Genomic DNA, 19,673 nt, shown 5'->3' on the forward strand with positions numbered 1-19,673 from the left:
CTACCAGCTAGTAGAGTAGAGACGTTGTGTTGTATTTTATATTAATGTATTTTAGCAATAGACATTACCAATAATAATCTATTCCACAATGTGATAACTCTGAGAATAAGGACTGTTGTAGCAACAGATATAAAACAATTTACTGACTTGTATGCAACACAAAATAACAGTTATGTGGTCTCTGTGCACTGTTGAATAAAACCAGCAGAAATTAATCGAAATTGAGAGAATGCATGGCTAGGCGAAACAGAATCCCATCCACTATTTAGGAACTCCAGATCTATGTTTTGAGAGTTCTTGGCTGATGACTGAGAAGTCTCTTTACCTGGATAGTGCTCCATTGTATCACTCCGCAGGGTCAGTGAGACTTTTTTTCATAACATGTATTACGCGGTCTGACACAAAATGCAACAGTTTACATGTGTTTTTATTTATACATATGTATAAGCTTATTTTTTTAATACATGGTTTATTCCTGTTCGACCATTATTTGATTTAACACGTCTTACTTAATGTTTAATTGGACCTATTTCCGCGACAAACGTTGACAGGCAGTGCTTAGGTCTATCCTAAACATGGCCACCATGATGGAGTAAAGCTTCAACTTTAAATTTCACATTTTTAGAAGAAAACTTATACATTTTCTATATTTTGACAGGAATGTTTCAACGGAAGAAATTATATCAGTCATCTTATCCATATGAAATCACTGGAGAAAGTTTCTTGTTGGATTTAATACTGGTTTAAGTTGTCTGGAAGCTGGAAACGAAAAAAAAATTATTGCATCAATTCCGTAAGCGTTTTAATTTCTCTCGATAGTTTTAAAGCTTTTACAAACCTTTTGTGGGATTTTTCAAGTTGTGGATCTATCTTAATTGCAATAATTTTGCTGTGAAGAATTGAAGGAACGATTGGGATGTATTTTATAATTTTTATGCGTTTTCTGGCAGAAAGTAAATCTTGGTGGTCGAAGGGAGAGTAGTAATGTTCACTGATTGACGTACTTTTAAAGAAGCCAATAAACTGAAGAATACATAAAGGGATATAACAGTTTGTATGGTTTTGAGGCGCCGAAAGTGCACTGGTCACTTCCCCCATATTTTTGAATTGGTGGTTGAACGAGTCAGCGACACCCCTTACCCCACTTATACTAAACGAAAGTATGACATTTCTCATATGGCTTTAAAGGTCATGAAGGAAATACATCTAAACTTCTAGGTTCTAAAAGGTAAGCTGTAATGTATTTCTCTATATTTTACTCAGTTATGTGTTATCAGACGTGCAGCGAGAACCAGCCCCCTTCAAGATTTCCGTGTGGCCAATCATGTTACCGTAGAGTGCTCTGTTTGTTTATAATTTTGATTCTAATATGTCCTTTGAAGAGCGCAGCTTCTTGCTAAAACTATTTCGTACTAGAATTCAACTTAACGGCCGGCAACTCAGCATTTTACATTTCAGTTTTAATTTGACTTTAACCCGATGGTTCGGCTACTCACTCAAGAAGATCAAACAATAGTGTTTGGCAGGGTTGTGACCATCAAATGATGCAGTCAAAAAGTTGTGTTTTCAGAGCTTTGAACAACATACATTCAATCCCAATGCCCACTCTTGAACTGCACCTATGGGTTTTGACCTAAGCATATTAGAGCCTGAACGTTTTAAACCAGAGGTCTTCAACTCCAGTCCAGGATATTTGGTGTACATGCTTCCATTCCAGCCCTTTAGCAACACCTGGCATTGCATGTTATGGCCCAGACTGAAGATACAGGATTGGTTGACACTTTTAATCAGGTCAGGTATTGGTGATGGGCTGGAATAAACGCTTGCACACCCAGTAGGTCTCCACGACCTAAATTGGAGAAACACACGCGTTATGGCTCTTGATAGGACATGAGGAGAGTCCAGTGTTTATTACAACCACGAATTGCAATATATTTTCTCAATAACTATGCCCAACTTTTTAAGTCATGTTTCTTCAGATCCTGCCATTGACAACCAAGGAATCCAGTTGTTATTATAGACAGAAGTGCAGCTGATTCTATTCGATATTGTCGTCTCTCAAATCAACAAATAAGTCCTAACTCCTTACCTAGCTGCTGAGGGAGGACGGCTCATAAATGGCTGGAACGGCGCAAATGGAATGGCATCAAACACATGAAAACCATGTTTGATGTAGTTGATACTATTCCGCTCCAGCCATTACCTCGAGCCTGTCCTCCACAATTAAGGTGAGACCAACCTCCTGTGTTACCTGGTGATGTACAAGTAGATTCAAGTACAGTGAAATGCCTTTATTGCCAGCTCTAAACCTGACAATGCAGTAATCAATATCAATGTAGTACTAAAAACAACAAGATGGTACAAAAACACACGATAAGTAAGTATGCAGGGTCAGTTCCAATACCATATTTACAATGTGCTGGGATACTGGAGTGAAGGAGGTAGATACTTTTGGTCATGTAGTGTATGTGGACACCTGCTCGTCAAACATTTCATTCCAAAATCATGGGCATTAATATGAAATTGCTGCTATAACAGCTTCCACTCTAATGGGAAGGCTTTCCGTCAGATCTTGGAACGTTGCTGCAAGGACTTGCTTTCATTCAGTCACAAGCATTAGTGAGGTCGGGCACTGATGTTGGCCAATTAGGCCTGGCTCGCAGTCTGCGTTCCAATTCATCCCAAAGGTGTTCGATGGGGTTGAGGTCAGGGTTCTTCCACATCAATCTCTACAAACCATTTTTGTATGGACCTCACTTTGTGCACGGCGGCATTGTAATGCTGAAACAGGAAGCGTGATTCATCATTCTAGAGAACGCTCTTCCACTACTCCAGAGTACAATGGCGGCGAGCTTTACACCACTCCAGCCGACGCTTGGCATTGCGCATGGTGAGCTTAGGCTTGTGTGCGGCTGCTCGGCCATGGAAACCCTTTTCATGAAGTTCCTGTGTCCTCGATGGCTGTGTCCTTATACACCAGTCAGCAATGGGTGGGGCTGAAATGGCCAAATCCAGTAATTTGAAGGGGTGTCCACATACTTTTGTATATATGAGCCAATTTAGCAATTAGGATATGTTATCTGTAAAACCCCACAGCCTTGTTCTAAAAACAGCTTTTATTTATTTGAGTACTCAAAAAATCATGCAAGTACTCGAGCAGTCAAATGTCAGATGCCCATCCCTAATGAGGACATCCTGGTGACACAGGGATGCTAGTTTGGGGTTTCACTCCAATTTGTTGTCACATAGTTGCTAAAGACCCAAACTAGCGTTCCCACTATGTCATATTAACCCTGTGATTATTGCGTCTTTGGTATGATATAAGTTCAAATGTGAGTTAGACTTGTGAAGTCAAGCCGTAGAACCAAGAATAACAAGGTGATGTCTCATTTCATATTGATCTATTTTTGTCTCGCAGAGCCTTTTACATAACGCTGAGTGGTCAATTCAACGTCTGAAGTGGCCGTACAGCATTTACTACGATGCAGCCTCTGCAGATGTCCTGGCTTTCATACTTCTTGCGCTTAGCGGAGCAGAGCTATTGTGAAGGAAGTTGTCAAGGAAGTGAGTTTTTGTTTATACAGGATGTACCGCCCCCACCTACTGTCAACCAATCATGTCAATGTGAAGCTATACGGAGCCTTCTGCATTGTTCCAAAATTTGAGGCGCATGGCGATGCGTTATGGAGCTTAATTTGGCCTTTGCATGCCACCAGAGGGTCCGCAATATCGCCATACACTCTCTATACGAAGTCTCTGACCACATTTTCGGTTGAAGCATAAATTGGATTTAAGACAGTAAAGAGCTAAAGAAAATGTTATGAGAAGCTATGTGCATTGTTGGTCAGGGAAGGAAGATAAAGACGGAATGCTGCAGACAGGTAAAAGTGGAGGACAGTGTGCAGAAAGCGAGCGGAAGAGGATTGTCAGAAGTGGAGGACATTGTCAAGGAACACACACCAGGAAGCTTTTATTGATTGGAGCAGAGGTAGGAGGAGTTGAGAACATTAGTCGTCACTTACCATCTTGAAAACAGTGTTGTCAGTGTTCCAGGTCTGATGCCATCATCATTAAAATGTGAGATGTCTGACTTGGACAATTTGGCTTTAACGTTGTGTGAATGTAGACCGTTTATGGCTAATGTTTAAGGAACTTTGAAGGCTGGTTCCTTGGATTCAAATTAATCTTTGTTTGGGAAGCCGACCATGAAGTTTTCATAACTGTTTTGTCAAAGAGTGATGGGATGACATGGCAGGGAAATTCAGAGAAGATCCTTGAATATAGGACATGGAATGGCTCAATTAATCTTAATTTCACCGCAGCTAATGCAATCACTCTAAAACATGTAATGGTCCTGTAGTGCTTACTTGGAACCTAGCGAAGATGGAAGGCTGGAAAAAATTCAGTCCTCCCTGATATGATAGGTCTCAACACCCCATTTTGTTTCGAAGACCATTGGGCCACACAGGTGAAATCTGAGGCTGTATTTACACGGGCAGCCCTATTCTGATATTTTTTTCCACTAATTGGTCTATTCACCAATCACATCAGATCTCTTCACCTAAGATCTTTTTCGGGACTGATCTGATTGGTCAAAAAACTATTATTGGGAAAAAGATGAGAATTGGGCTGCCTGTGTAATAGAAGCCAGAGGGATTCAGTTTTGAGCTTGATTTTTGCAAAGCTCAAAGGACACTAATAATGTCAAGAAGGAAGATTATTTAGTATCACTATTTTCACTGTTTGAAGGGTACCTAATACATAAGGACTTCATACCACATTCATAACACATATTCCGATGTCACTTACAGTGCAAATGCTGACTGGGCTCCATGTCAACAGAACTATATCTGTGAGGCTTTTATGCCAAAAATAATAATAAGCAGATTCTGGAGATTATTGCCTCTTGCTAGCTGCCCATAATGGTGAAGATGAACCTATCAGTTGGAGAAATTAGTCATCCTTAAGGTGTCGGATTGCTATATAGTGCATTCTAGCAAATCTTTGAAAAGTATAAAATGACATTCAGGAAGTCTTGAGGTTAAAGAAAGGCATGCTGGTCTTCCATTCTTAAGAGCCTACAGTCTCTTGGCATCGTTGCAGAAATGGATTGCAAACTGTTGTGGCAGTGATGGTCGTGGTTGTTAAATTAGCTGAGAGAACCGTCAACACCCACTTAGCTGCTTGCAGGCCCCTCCTAGTCATACTAATGCTTGTGCAACCATTGCTGTGTTCAGTAGGAAGAAATGGGTGATTTGAGGGGCCTGTTTAGGAGGGTTTAACGTTACAGAACATTTAGGTAGAAGGGTAGCTATAGTGTAGAACAGGTGTTATGGTCTGTAATGTGCACTATGAGTATGGTTTCATGCACACAATAATGCCATTATTGTGGATAGTCAGATTTAATATACTAGTTTGATTGAAATGTTTACATGCTTTGCAAGAAGAACGATTTCCCTAATAATCCTGTTTACATCTGAAATCAGGCTACCTGATGGCACTGATAAATGCAGAAAATCGCCAATCAAAATAAATGTTCTACCACAGCATCCATATTCCTTTTTTGGGAAGCATATTTGACTCGTGAGTTCGAACATATGAAGTTTGTATGTGAAAACGACTTCTTCTAAGAGGCATACATTGTTCCGAACTCGCTTCACTCGTGCTAAAGAGGGAGGCTCGCTAGGCTGGTGGTAGCACATGTGCAGATAAAAATATACTGCTGGAATGCGGGTGTTTACATGTCCTAAAAATTAAAAATATTGCTCAAATTTTGTTTTAATCGGCGTATATTTACTTCAATTTTGACCTTACGCTGATTTAAGATAAGCAGAGTAAGATGTTTACATGACTATTGCATAACCTGCCTACTGCCATAATCTGTTTTAATATCTAATTATTAGTGTGCATGTAAATGTACTCTCATAGGTAATTGTGTTCTATTCATTACATTTGACTGCAAGGTTTCTAACATTTTGTTTCACTTCACTGAATACATTCCAGAACGCATCCAATAAGAAATAATTTTGTTTTTACATTTCAAATGTTTATTTCTACAATGAACACTACAAATGTCTCCTGACCATCCTTCACCACAACTTGACACACACAATGGATTGTGTTAGAGGGAAATATCTAGTTCAAGATTGAGACATGCGACCTGGCAGCTTGAGAATAGCCCCCCCACATACACAAACACCTTTACATTAATGATGTTAATATTTAGTGAGTTAATATTTAGTGAGGTTGAACACTGGTGTTGGACGATAAGGCCTGGCTCGCAGTCGGTATTCCAATTCATCCTAAAGGTGTTCGATGGGGTTGAGGTCAGGGCTCTGTGCAGGCCGGTGTTCGATGGGGTTGAGATCAGCGCTCTGTGCAGGCCAGTCAAGTTCTTTCATACAGATCTCGACAAACCATTTCTGTATTGACCTCGCTTTGTGCACGGGGGCATTGTCATGCTGAAACAGGAAAGGGCCTTCCCCAAACGGTTTCCACAAAGTTGAAACCACAGAATCATCTAGAATGTCATTAAGATTTCCCTTCACTGGAACTAAGGGGCCTAGCCCATACCATGAAAAACAGCCCCAGACCTTTATTCCTCCTCAACTTTACAGTTGGCACTATGAATTCGGGCAGGTAGTGTTCTCCTGGCATCCGCCAAACCCAGATTCGTCCGTCGGACTGCCAGATGGTGAAGCGTGATTCATTACTCCAGAGAACACGCTTCCACTGCTCCAGAGTACAATAGCGGAGAGCTTTGCACCACTCCAGCCAACGCTTAGAGCGGTGATCTTAGGATTGTGTGCGGCTGCTCGGCCATGGAAACCCTTTTCATGAAGTTGCCGACGAACAGTTCTTGTGCTGAAGTTGCTTCCAGAGGCAGTTTGGAACTTGGTAGTTGCAACTGAGGACAGACAATTTTTATGCGAAACACGCCTCAGCCTTCAGTGGTCCTGTTCTGTGAGCTTGTGTGGCTTAACACTTCATGGCTGAGCCGTTGTTGCTTCTAGACGTTTCCACTTCACAATAACAGCACTTACAGTTGACCAGGGCAGACATTTGATGAACTGACTTGCTGGAAAGGTGGCAGTGAAAGTCACTGAGCTCTTCAGTAAGGCCATTCTACTGCCAATGTTTGTCTATGGAGATTGCATGGCTGTATGCTCAATTTTTATACACCTTTCAGCAACGGGTGTGGCTAAAATGGCTGAATCCACACGTTTTGAAGGGGTGTCCACATACTTTTGTGTGTATGATATGTATTAGTGCATCTGTCCTTAAATGTGAGAATCCATGTTTTTATGCTCAGTGATGTCTCAAAGATCTTGCTAGTGGGAATGGGTCTGTGATGTGAGGTGGACACTTTGAAATGCCAATACTCAAGTTATAAACATGTATTATACACTTCCGATTCTGGTGCCATAGGCACATAGCCTACCCTTCAAGCAGGCCAGCAGGCTCATAGTCTGTGTTTGTGGTCTGCCCAGCGATGTTGTGAGGCTAAACAGCGACTTGGCTCTAGTAGTGCATTCGAGACCTAGTAAAATAAAATAAGCCGGTACAGACGCACAGCGGGGGACCCTGCTATTTATTTTCTCTCTAATTTTTTCATTCTCCACCCCAGCATGACTGTGCTTAACAAAATGGCTAAATTAATTTATGCAGTAGAGAGCGATGCTGCCAAGCAGCACGGAGATGTCCCCCAATGCGAGACTTCGCACATCTGGTCTCGAAGACATTACAGATGAGTCAATGTCTGCTTTCTTCCTTTCCCCTCTTTCTTGTGCAAGAGCCTGCCTTACCTAGCTCTGCTAAATTGACACTGGTCTGTCCACTGTACAGTTGTGCCTTTCATCAAGCAGTTGTAGTTGCTATTGTTAATTTTCTCAGTTATTAGAAGTGGAGGCTAGATCTGCTGTATTCTGTGGTAGTTGTTGGTGGCTTAAGGGGTGGTAAACCCAGCTAATTTGCTCGTCAAAGTTGAGGGGGAGTGCTGTGACAGTGATGGCCATCCTGGCCCGTCTTCTATGTGTTTCTGCATGCTTTGCATCATGAGGTATGTGAAAGCAAGTTGAGTTGTGTAACTTTTGTGTTGTTACACAATGTGTTGTAACTTTTGCACAAGCATGCCTGATTCAACTAGTCAACTATTCATCAAGCTCTTGGTTAGTTGAATCAGGTGTGCTGGTGGTGGAATCAAACAAACGTGGAATGGCTGGGCTCAAGCACGGCTCCAAGCGGGTTGGGAAAGCGGATATGTTGCATTGAAAGATATCTTATGTCATCAAATTTTGCCATTCGTAGCCAATATCAATGTGCCTACTAGTGGACAATGATAGATTTATAATTGTTTATATATACAGTACCAGTCAAAAGTTTGGACACACCTACTCATTCCAGGGTTTTTCTTTACTTTTACTCTTTTCTATATTGTAGAAAAAAAGTGAAGACATCAAAACTATGAAATAACACATGGAATCATGTAGTAACCAAAAAAGTGAGATTCTTCACAGCAGCCACCCTTTGCCTTGATGACAGCTTTGCATACTCTTGGCATTCTCTCAACCAGCTTCATGAGGTAGTCACCTTGAATGCATTTCAATTAACAGGTGTGCCTTGTTAAAAGTTAATGTGTGGAATTTCTTTCCTTAATGCATTTGAGCCAATCAGTTGTGTTGTGACAAGGTAAGGGTGGTATACAGAAGATAGCCCTATATTATCTATATTATTGTAAGAACAGCTCAAATAAGCAAAGAGAAACGACAGTCCATCATTTACTTTAAGACATGAAGGTCAGTCAATCTGGAAAATTTCAAGAACTTTGAGCGTTCAAGTGCAGTCGCAAAAACCATCAAGCGCTATGATGATACTGGCTCTCATGAGGACGGCCACAGGAAAGGAAGACCCAGAGTTACCTCTGCTGCAGAGTGTAAGTTCATTAGAGTTACCAGCCTCAGAAATTGCAGCCCAAATAAATGTGTCACAGAGTTCAAGTAACAGACACATCTCAACATCAACTGTTCAGAGGAGACTGTGTGAATCAAGCCTTCATGGTCGAATTGCTACAAATAACATTAGATCGGTGGAAATCTGTTCTTTGATCTGATGAGTCCAAATTTGATATTTTTGATTCCTACCGTCTTGTCTTTGTGAGACGCAGAGTAGGTGAATGGATCTCCGCACATGTGGTTCCCACCGTGAAGCACGGACGAGGAAGTGTGTTGGTGTGGGCGTGTTTTGCTGGTGACACTGTCAGTGATTTATTTAGAGTTCAAGCCTCACTTAACCAGCATGGCTACCACAGCATTCTGCAGCGATACGCCATCCCATCTGGTTTGGGCTTAGTGGGACTATCATCTGTTTTTCAACAGGACAATGACCTCCAGGCTGTGTAAGGGCTATTTGACCAAGAAGGAGAGTGATGGAGTGTTGCATCAGATGACCTGGCCTCCACAATCACCCGACCTCAACCCAATTGAAATGGTTTGGGATGAGTTGGACCGCAGAGTGAAGGAAAAGCAGCCAACAAGTGCTCAGCATATGTGGGAACTCCTTCAAAACTGTTGGAAAAGCATTCCAGGTGAAGCTGGTTGAGAGAATGCCAAGAGTGTTCACAGTTGTCATCAAGGCAAAGGGTGGCTACTTTGAAGAATCTGAAATATCAAATATATTTTGATTTGTTGAACCATTTTTTAAATTTTTATTAGTAATGATTCCTTATGTGTTATTTCATAGTTTTGATGTCTTCTCTGTTATTGTATAAAATAGTAAAAATAAAAACCCTGGAATGAGTATGTGTGTCAACTTTTGACTAGTACTGTGTGTGTGAGATATATCTCACACACGCACACTCAGGTTGGATGCTCCCCATCCAACCTGATAGAGCTTGAGAGGATCTGCAGAGAACAATGGGATAACCTTCCCAAATACAGGCATGCCAAGCTTGTAGTGTCATACTCAAGGCTGTAATCGCTGGCAAAGGTGCTTCAACAGAGTAATGAGTAAAGGGTCTGAGTACTTATGTAATTGTGCTATTATTATTATTTTTCTTCAGTAATCTCTAAACCTGTTTAATCCATTTCAGAACAAGGCTTTTCCGAATGTACTGTGTGTGTGGATGGATTTCAGTAGAAGTCCATTGTGTCTCATGGCGTACTCAAACGGGGCACCTTACAATACAGGTTGTGTGTTAAACCAAACAAGAAGTTGTTTTCTGTTCTTTTTATCTACTTTGGTATTTGATTGTCTTACCTAGCAAGACAAATGTATCCCCACAGCTCCAATCCGATGTCCCTGGTTCAATTAATAAACTAGTCTCCTTCTCTCTCCTCTTCTCTATGCTCTCCATCCTGGTCCGCAGAATGTCATCAGAGGACAAGAGTCTGGATCCCTCTGACCACGGACAGTCTACTCCCCTGAGCAGTACTGGGGGGCGCACCCCCTCCCCTGCCCCCACAGACCGGCGCACTCGCGGCCGGCCTCGTAGGGATGCAGGGTCTGGATTACCCACACCCAGAAAGAAGTAGGTCCCTCTGCACTCTAATCATGGTGTGATGCTTAGTTTTGACGCCTTGGTGTTGCCCTCTGTGGGTTCATTGGTCCTTGTGGTAACTGGTCATCTACTGGATGTATTTTACTAAGCAGTTTGGTTGTTTTGGGGGGGCTGGTGGGAGTCTTCATTTTGGGTGGTTGTGAGTTGTAAAGGTAGAATGAATTATTACCGTAGAGGATAAAAACACCATTAAGTCTACCGACAGATGTCTCTTTGGCTGGTTCAGGTTTATTACTTAATCAACTCATGGAATTCTTCAGTAATCTTGCCATTTCTTTCAAAGCGGACAATTTTTTAAAAACATTTTTAATTGGTAATACTCATCTCCCTCAGCCCCACAACCCCATAGGTCCACTAAATGAATTTATTAAGTACCATGAATTATTAAATCTGCCAGCGTATTCATCTCCCACTACGCGGCCTCCCAAATGAATCATGAGTGCAAGGAAGGGGATATGTGCTGCTGTGGCTACATGGATAACCCAAGCTATCCCCAAACGTTGCTGGTGGGGAGGGTTATGTGTGTGTTTGGAGAGGGAAGCGGGGCGTCACAAAGTGTGGCGTGGAGCCAACCTAAGCCGAGATTCCACCTTGAGGAGCCACTCATGTGTTTTGAGGTGCATTGGCTCCGAGGAAGCCGGGCGCCCCCTCGAGGCTCTCAAGGAGACTGTCACGTAGAGTAGGCCAGAAGGCTAAACTGAAAAACCTAACCTCTAACAAATGGCAGAAGTACTTCTGTGTAAGGGTGTTTATTTACGTAGTGAATCCGGAAGAAAAACTACAGTACTGCCATCCAAAGTATACATTATGGGGACAGCTTAAAAACAATGCTGCCCCTATCAACAGCTTAATCCAAAATGGTTCCCCCCTTGAACTGAAAAAGAGGCTCCTTTTGTAGGGGAAGCCCCTCCCATCAGAACATACCCAGCACTTATTCATTAAGCAATTACCGTCATCAAAGCCTACATTTTCCACTCAGCTAAACATAATGAATTAAATACATTGCAACACGTTTCTCATGATACAATATACCAATATAACACATTTAGAAAATCCCATCCCTACTGACATGGAGTCTTCCAATATGCCCATTCACATGAACGAGCCATTCGGAACAGGCACTACAAAGCCAACCCGATTACCGTAGCTCTGGTCCTTATCCCAGCATACCCGGAAGCTACAGAGATGGAGAGAGAGGAACAGAACCAAACAAACAACACGCTCATCCATAACATTGATTAGTACAATAAACGTTGCTAAATTAAAAATGAACGCTTGTCTGTATATTCTTTATACCATAAACTGTTACTGACGGGAGGTAAGAATAAAGTGTAAAATGTATGTACTAAGATAGGGAAGTGAACTTGTGTCGACCCACATTGTTAAAGGAGCAGGGAGGCGTGATGAATGTGTGTGCTAGTGTACCAAACGCTGCCCGCGGCCAGTGACGGACTTCTCCGTCACAGAGACACTGCCTAGAAACTGACAATGTACCCGTCTTTTCATGTTTTTCCTTTCCGGTTGTTACATTTTGTCTCAGAGAAATCCCCACAATCATCCTTTCACATGGCAGACTCATACAGGAGAGAAAGTATTGCATACCATCTATCACTAGAATACCATCTATCACTAAACCAATCAAGAACAACTCTAGAAGATGGTCTGTATAACTTTGTAGGGAGGAAGTTGGTCTTCAGATGAAGGATGTGATTGGCTTAAGGCTAACCCATTTAGTTGACTGGTCGATAGGCTGTTGGTCGACCAAGAGTTCTTTAGTCGAGCAGTAGCAATAAAAAATATATCATGGTGTACAAGACACCTGTCTGATTCGCGCCTGCCTGAGTGGACTGATCCATTGTGGTGGGGATGGAACAGTCCATCAGTCTAAGACGTGCTACTGCAATTGTTAATGGTTATGTTACATAAGAACAATGGTGCAACACTACTAAAAAATATTATTTTATAATAAATGCGCTAGTGTTCGCTTTCTGCGGTTCAGAAACACATCAGTGCGCTGTTGGGTTGGCGCCTTTTCCTAGACCATGTTGCTCTTTGTATAATAGCAAAGTTAACCAGCATATTGGTGTTGAGAACAATGTGGCAGAGGCAGCAGTAGAATGAGGAAATGACAAAACAGCCCTTGTATCATTGTCTAAGAAAAGTGAGGAGAGAGGAAACCCCAACTTAAATAGGTCTATAATCAAGAGCCTAACTGTTAAATGTGCCCTGCTTTATAAATCATCCATATGCATCTACAGGAATAAGACATCCTGCTTCTGTTGCCTGTTTGTGTTTGTTTAGGAGCCTACTGATTCCGTGAGCACCAAGCCTCACGTAAGTAAGCAATTTCACAAATGCAGCTTTTTCAAATCTTTGCTCTAATTAAGGCTTTGCACTTAGTTTTTGTTTTAGAACAGGCTCTCTGGTATTATTTCTCATTTATTTAGTGTTTACATTGTTCCAAATTGTCCGAAAAATAATATTAACTATAATACAGTTATCCTATTTATCTTATTATTACTATTATTATAATGATCATAAGTAAGGTCATGATCATTAGTAGGCTTAGTATAGCCAACATTGAGCTGTATGTAGGCCTAAGAGCGCATCCTGTTTAGTCTTAATACCGTAACTTACTTAGGACTATATTTCAATACTTATAGGCTACTGAATCCATCATTCATTCGTTCATGTCATTACACAGCATATGAGTCATTCATGATTTTCAAATGCAATCAAGCATTTTAGTTTTAGAATATAGTGAGCCTTGAATAATTGGCTTGAACAATAAATGAAGCATTCCATTTCAGAAATTGCATTCATGAATGAATGCGACTGTTTTTAGTCGTTCCTGTAATAAAGGCTTGACAAAAAAACATTACAACAGACTCTCTGGTACGCTTATTTATTTAGTGTTTACATTGTTCCAAAAGGTCAGAAATGATATTGTAATCTATACAGCACCTGTTTGGCAGACACAATATTCACGCAGCGTTTGCTCCTTACCTTCTTTTTCTTGATCTCCAGTATTTTCCACAACTAGTAAAGTTTATTCCACACATCTGACTTTCCCTGGCTTTCCCAGTAAACATTCCCCCATTTTCGAGTTGTCACGTCCTCACCATTCATTTTGCTGTCATTTAAAAATGACAGATGTGACACATTAAAAATGACACATTTTTCTGCCTCTGGAACATGTGAACTTTCATGTTCCTTAATAACAAACTTGTATGCCAAATGTAAGTACGAATAAAATTGTTAAATTATGACTCTAGTTGGTTTAGCCATGGAAAAAAACAGCATCCTTCCCACTAGCCATGATTGGCTGAGATAATGAGTGGGCTGGACATGCCGAGAGTTCGAATTGGTAGGCCATATAGCACGCTTCTGTCTATTTGAGCTGTCCAGTATGTCTAGGTACCCTCGTGTCGAACTCCGCTTTAACATTTTTTTATTCTGTAGTAAAACTGCATAAGTGTTGCTCTCCACTTTTTGGAGGACCAAGTTTTGAAATCAGTGGAATTTGAGTATGATAGCTAAGGAGATGGAGAAAACACCAATCTCCAGATTACATCTTCAAACTAAGGGCAACCATGGCATCCGACAGGAGATGTGTCCATCCATGAATGATGTATACGGGTAAAATAGTCTAAGCTAGCTACATTTTCAGATATTACACATTTCTAATTTTGACAAAGTGGTTTCATTTCAAGTTAGTGTACTGTTAGCTAACGTATGTTACATGTATGATCTTATTATTTGTATCTGAGCCATTTGCTTGGCTAGCTAACATTGAACCTGGTTGGTTAGATACCTGCAGATTCATGCATGGTAGTAATGTCACGAGTTGGGATTATGGTTAATTGTTTACCTAGCTAGCTAGCTACATGTCTTAACAAAAGACTCCACTATGTAAGTAACCATTTCAGGTGCGTTCGTAAATTGTCTGGCTATGTAGTCCGATTTCTGAGCATTCTCGCCTGAGTGTGCCAGAGCACAGAATAACTGATGAATTTACAAACGCTCAACACCCGTTGAATATGGCCGGTGTCAGTAAATGTCGGCAAAAAAGCGTAATTAAATTGTTGCCAGCAGCACAGTTACCAACATTCTGGATAACATGAAAAGAGCCTAATCAGCTCTGCTAGGGCGGGTAAAATGGTCACCATGATCTCATTTGTGTCTGGAAGTTGCTGGCAAACTAGCCCATGTTAGCCATTTAGCTTGGGTGCTTGACTGCAGTTGTGAGGTCAGAATGTTCGGATCAACCCTACTCATCGCCCAGAGTGTCCAGTGTGCGCTCGAAACGCTCAGAGTGAAACGCTCTGAATTTACAATCTGACAGCACAGTTGCAGTCATCAACCTCTGGATAACATGAAAACAACCTATGATGAACGATGATGAATCGGTGTAGACGAAGAAGGGCTCTCCAGTAGTAGTAGTACCAAAACATTCAAAGGCCATTTTCTCAGAAGTGAGTTTATCAACTTTCAAAGCAGAATTACTTTCCCATTGTTTCTCAACTGTAGTGTATGATATACCATTTTGTAGCTCTGAGTCTATACTTTTATCCAAGGTAAAAAAACACAATTTCAAATTTTGCTACCTAAGACCGATTTTTGAGCTGGTCATTCACAGGCTACACGTGGGCCATTTATATATCAACTTTCACAGGGAATACTTTATTACTTGAATATTGCCAAATGCATCAGTAACAAATATTGAACCTATTTAATGCAACCCTTGCTGTTAATAGATCGCAAAGCAGCATACAACTGACCAAAAGGTTTGGAAATGTATATGTTCACTTTAGCATCCAAAGCTTTAACGTATCTGAAGTGTAATTGCACTGTTTAGCTCAAATCTGAAGGCTGGGGGACATTTAGGACATACTGCAGATTGCTCAAATGTCCTAATGATTATGATCACACTTCCTCAATTCAAATATGGCGACAGTTTGGTATGGTTTAGAAACTTGGAACCAAGCTTGAATTATCAGTGTGGCCATATCACCTGGACATGTTGAAATACTGTATCTTCACATCTAGAATAAAAAAAACTTCAGGCTTCTGGCATAACTGTCAATTTATTGGGAAGAAATAAAGAATTACAGGTTGCAGTTTGGGGAAAAAACGAATCCCGTCCGACTCGTCCTCTGGAAGAACGGACATTGTGGAGTAATAATTACATAACCAACGTTCTCTATAGGTCTTTGGTCACGTGCATGCGATGCATACATGTTTCAAGTTAAGAGCGCAAGGGTTAAGGCAATAGGGATTTCAAATGAGGGATTTCTGTAACAGAACTTCTCTGCTTCAGCAACACTGACAGCACGATAAACACTTTGATGTTCTCTGGTGGTCGTTGCAGCAGGAAGGAGAGAGTGAGACAACGGGTGCTAGTCAGTCACTCGCTGTGTTATTTTTATTTCTTTTTTGAACAGCGCAGCAGGTCTGAGCTTGGCCCGGCACAATCCAACCAATTGCTGGTCGGACTCCCTCTGGTCATTTGTGTGTCTTAGCTATTTAATCACAGTGTGCTTAAAGCATCAGACAAGCTCAGTGAAATATAGTTGATTTTGATTAAAACACACAGGACAGGATGTGTCAATGTATGGAAAAATATACGTTTAAAAATGTCAACAAATCGTTTGGTCGTAAGAACAGACGACTCTTGGTCGACCAAGATCAGGGACAGCCCTAGATTGGCTACTTGCAACATGACAGCCAGTAAGTGAGTGGTGTGCAACAAGCCTTTGTTAGCGCAGCTACAGTGGCTTCAGAAATTATTCACACCCCTTGACTTTTTTCACATTTTGTTACAGCCTGAATATAATTGAATTTTTTGTTGTGTGTCACTGGCCTACGCACAATAACTCATTGATGTCAAAGTAGAATTATGTTTTTAGACATTTGAATTTAAAAAAAAAAAATTATTAGCTGAAATGTATTGAGTCAAGTATTCAACCACTTTGTTATTGCATGCCTCTAAGTTCAGGAGTAAAAATGTACTTAACAAGATACATAATAAGTTGCATGGCCTCCCTCTGTGTGCAATAATAGTGTTTAACGTGATTTTTGAATGACTACCTCTCTGTTCCTAACACATAAAATTATCTGTAAGATCCCTTAGTTGAGCAGTGAATTTCAAACACAGATTCAACCAAGAAGACCAGGGAGGTTTTCCAATGCCTCACAAAGAAGGGCACCTATTGGTAGATGGGTAAAAATAGAAAAATCAGACATTGAATATCCCTTTGAGCTTGGTGAAGTTATTAATTACACTTTGGATGATGTACCAATACACCCAGTCACTACAAAGATACAGGCGTCCTTCCTAACTCAGTCGCCAGAGAGGAAGGAAAACGCTCAGGGATTTCACCATGAGGCCAATGGTGACTTTAAAACAGTTAGTTTATGGCTGTGAAAGAAAAAAACTGAGGATGGATCAACAACATTGTAGTTACTCCACAATACTAACCTACAGTTGAAGTCGGAAGTTTCCATACACCTTAGCCAATTACATTTAAACTCAGTTTTTCACAATTCCTGACATTTAATCCTAGTTAAAAGTCCCTGTCTTAGGTCAGTTAGGATCACCACTTTATTTTAAGAATGTGAAATGTCAGAATAATAGTAGAGAATCTTATTTCTTTCATCACATTCCCAGTGGGTCAGAAGTTTACATACACTCAATTAGTATTTGGTAGCATTGCCTTTAAATTGTTTAACTTGGGTCAAACGTTTCGGGTTGCCTTCCACAAGCTTCCCACAATAAGTTGGGTGAATTTTGGCCCATTCCTCCTGACAGAGCTGGTGTAACTGAGTCAGGTTTTTAGGCCTCCTTGCTCGCACACGCTTTTTCAGTTCTCCCCACAAATGTTCTATAGGACTGGGGTCAGGGCTTTGTGATGGCCACTCCAATACCTTGACTTTGTTGTCCTTAAGCCATTTTGCCACAACTTTAGAAGTATACTTGGGGTCATTGTCCATTTTGAAAGACCCATTTGCGACCAAGCTTTAACTTCCTGACTGATGTCTTGAGATGTTGCTTCAATATATCCACATAATTTTCCTTTCTCATGATGCCACTTATTTTGTGAAGTGCACCAGTGCCTCCTGCAGGAAATCACCACCACAACATGATGCTGCCACCCCCTTGCTTCACGGTCGGGATGGTGTTTTTCGGCTTGCAAGCCTCCCCCTTTTTCCTCCAAACAAAACGATGGTCATTATGGCCAAACAGTTCTATTTTTGTTTCATCAGACCAGAGGACATTTCTCCAAAAAGTACGATCTTTGTCCCCATGTGCAGTTGCAAACCGTAGTCTGGCTTTTATATGGCGGTTTAGGAGCACTGGCTTCTTCCTTGCTGAGCGGCCTTTCAGGTTATGTCGATATAGGACTCGTTTTACTGTGGATATAGATACTTTTGTACCCGTTTCCTCCAGCATCTTCACAAGGTCCTTTGCCTTTGTTCTGGGATTGATTTGCACTTTTCACACCAAAGTACATTCATCTCTAGGAGACAGAACGCGTCTCCTTCCTGAGTGGTATGACAACTGCGTGGTCCCATGGTGTTTATACTTGCGTACTATTGTTTGTACAGATGAACGTGGTACCTTCAGGCATTTGGAAATTGCTCCCAAGGATGAACCAGACTTGTGGAGGTCTACAATCTATTTTCTGAGGTCTGGGCTGATTTCTTTGATTTTCCCGCAAAGAGGCACTGAGTTTGAAGGTAGGCCTTGAAATACATCCACAGGTACACCTCCAATTGACTCAAATGATGTCAATTAGCCTATCAGAAGCTTCTAAAGCCATGACATCATTTTCTGGAATTTTCCAAGCTGTTTAAAGGCACAGTCAACTTAGTGTATGTAAACTTCTGACCCACTGGAATTGTGATACAGTGAATTAAAAGTGAAATTGGTCTGTAAACAATTGTTGTAAAAATTACTTGTGTCATGCCCAAAGTAGATGTCCTAACCGACTTGCCAAACTATATTTTAACTTCACTAGGGTAGGGGGCAGCATTCGGAATTTTGGATGAAAAGCGTGCCCAAATTAAACTGCCTGCTACTCAGGCCCAGAAGATAGGATATGCATATAATTAGTATATTTGGATATAAAACACTCTAAAGTTTCCAAAACTGTTAAAATAATGTCTGAGTATAACAGAACTGATATGGCAGGCGAAAATCCAACCAGGAAGTACTATTATTTTGAAAGGCTGTTTTTCCATTGAAAGCCTATCCACCATGCAAAGACTTAGGACCCAGTTCACGAGCTCTGTGGCTGCCTTTACATGTGGCCAGTCTTTTGGCATTGTTTCAGGCGTTTACTCTGAAAAATTTAGGAAGATACAGCACTTTCAATCAGTGGCCAGTGGAAATTTCCATTCATCAGCCATACGCCTGATCAGGAACGCTCCTTTCTTGTTTCTCCTTTCCTATTGACAAAGCTTTTGTCCGGTTGAAATATTATTGTTTATTTATGACAAAAACAACCGGAGGATTGATTTTAAACATCGATTGGCATGTTTCTACTAACTTTTATTGTACTTAAAAAAAAAAACATTTCGTCTGGACTTAGTGCACGCGCCTTAAGCATTTGGATTACTGGACAAAACGCGCAAACAAAAAGGAGATTTTTGGTCATAATGAGGGACATTATCGAACAATTCTTTTTTTTTTGTCTAACATGGAGACCTGGGAGTGCCACCAGATGAAGATCATGAAAGGTAAGTGATTAATTTGAATGCTATTTCTGACTTTTTTGACACTCTCCTTGGCTGGAAAATGGCTGTATGGGTTTCTGTGGCTAGGTGCAGACCTAACATAATCGCAAAGTGTGCTTTCTCCGTAAAGCCTTTTTGAAATCTGACACAGCGGTTGCATTTACTTCTTGGGGCTGCAATCCCGAGCCAAATTCAAAACAACAGAAATCTCATAATTAAAATTCGTCAGACATACATGTGTCTTATACCATTTTAAAGGTAATCTTGTTGTTAATCCCACAAGTGTCCGATTTAAAATATGCTTTTCAGCGAAAGCACCACAAATGATTATGTTAGGTCACACCAAACCACAATAAGCACAGCCGTTTTTCCAGCCAAA

At 40.9% G+C, this 19,673-nt stretch overlaps 1 protein-coding gene across 1 annotated transcript in view; it reads left to right on the forward strand.

Moving 5' to 3' along the window:
* The first annotated feature begins 387 nt into the window (after positions 1-387).
* Positions 388-19,673, forward strand: part of LOC111953859 (histone-lysine N-methyltransferase 2D-like) — a 127,963-nt gene continuing 108,677 nt past the window's right edge. Inside the window, exons 1-2 of the mRNA XM_070435669.1 lie at positions 388-1,228; positions 10,364-10,525. Coding sequence (XP_070291770.1) covers positions 10,365-10,525 — 161 coding nt within the window. The 5' untranslated portion in view covers positions 388-1,228; position 10,364. The remainder of the gene's footprint in view (positions 1,229-10,363; positions 10,526-19,673) is intronic.

The sequence above is a fragment of the Salvelinus sp. IW2-2015 genome, linkage group LG27, assembly GCF_002910315.2.
Source record: "Salvelinus sp. IW2-2015 linkage group LG27, ASM291031v2, whole genome shotgun sequence".
NCBI classification, from domain to species: domain Eukaryota; kingdom Metazoa; phylum Chordata; class Actinopteri; order Salmoniformes; family Salmonidae; genus Salvelinus; species Salvelinus sp. IW2-2015.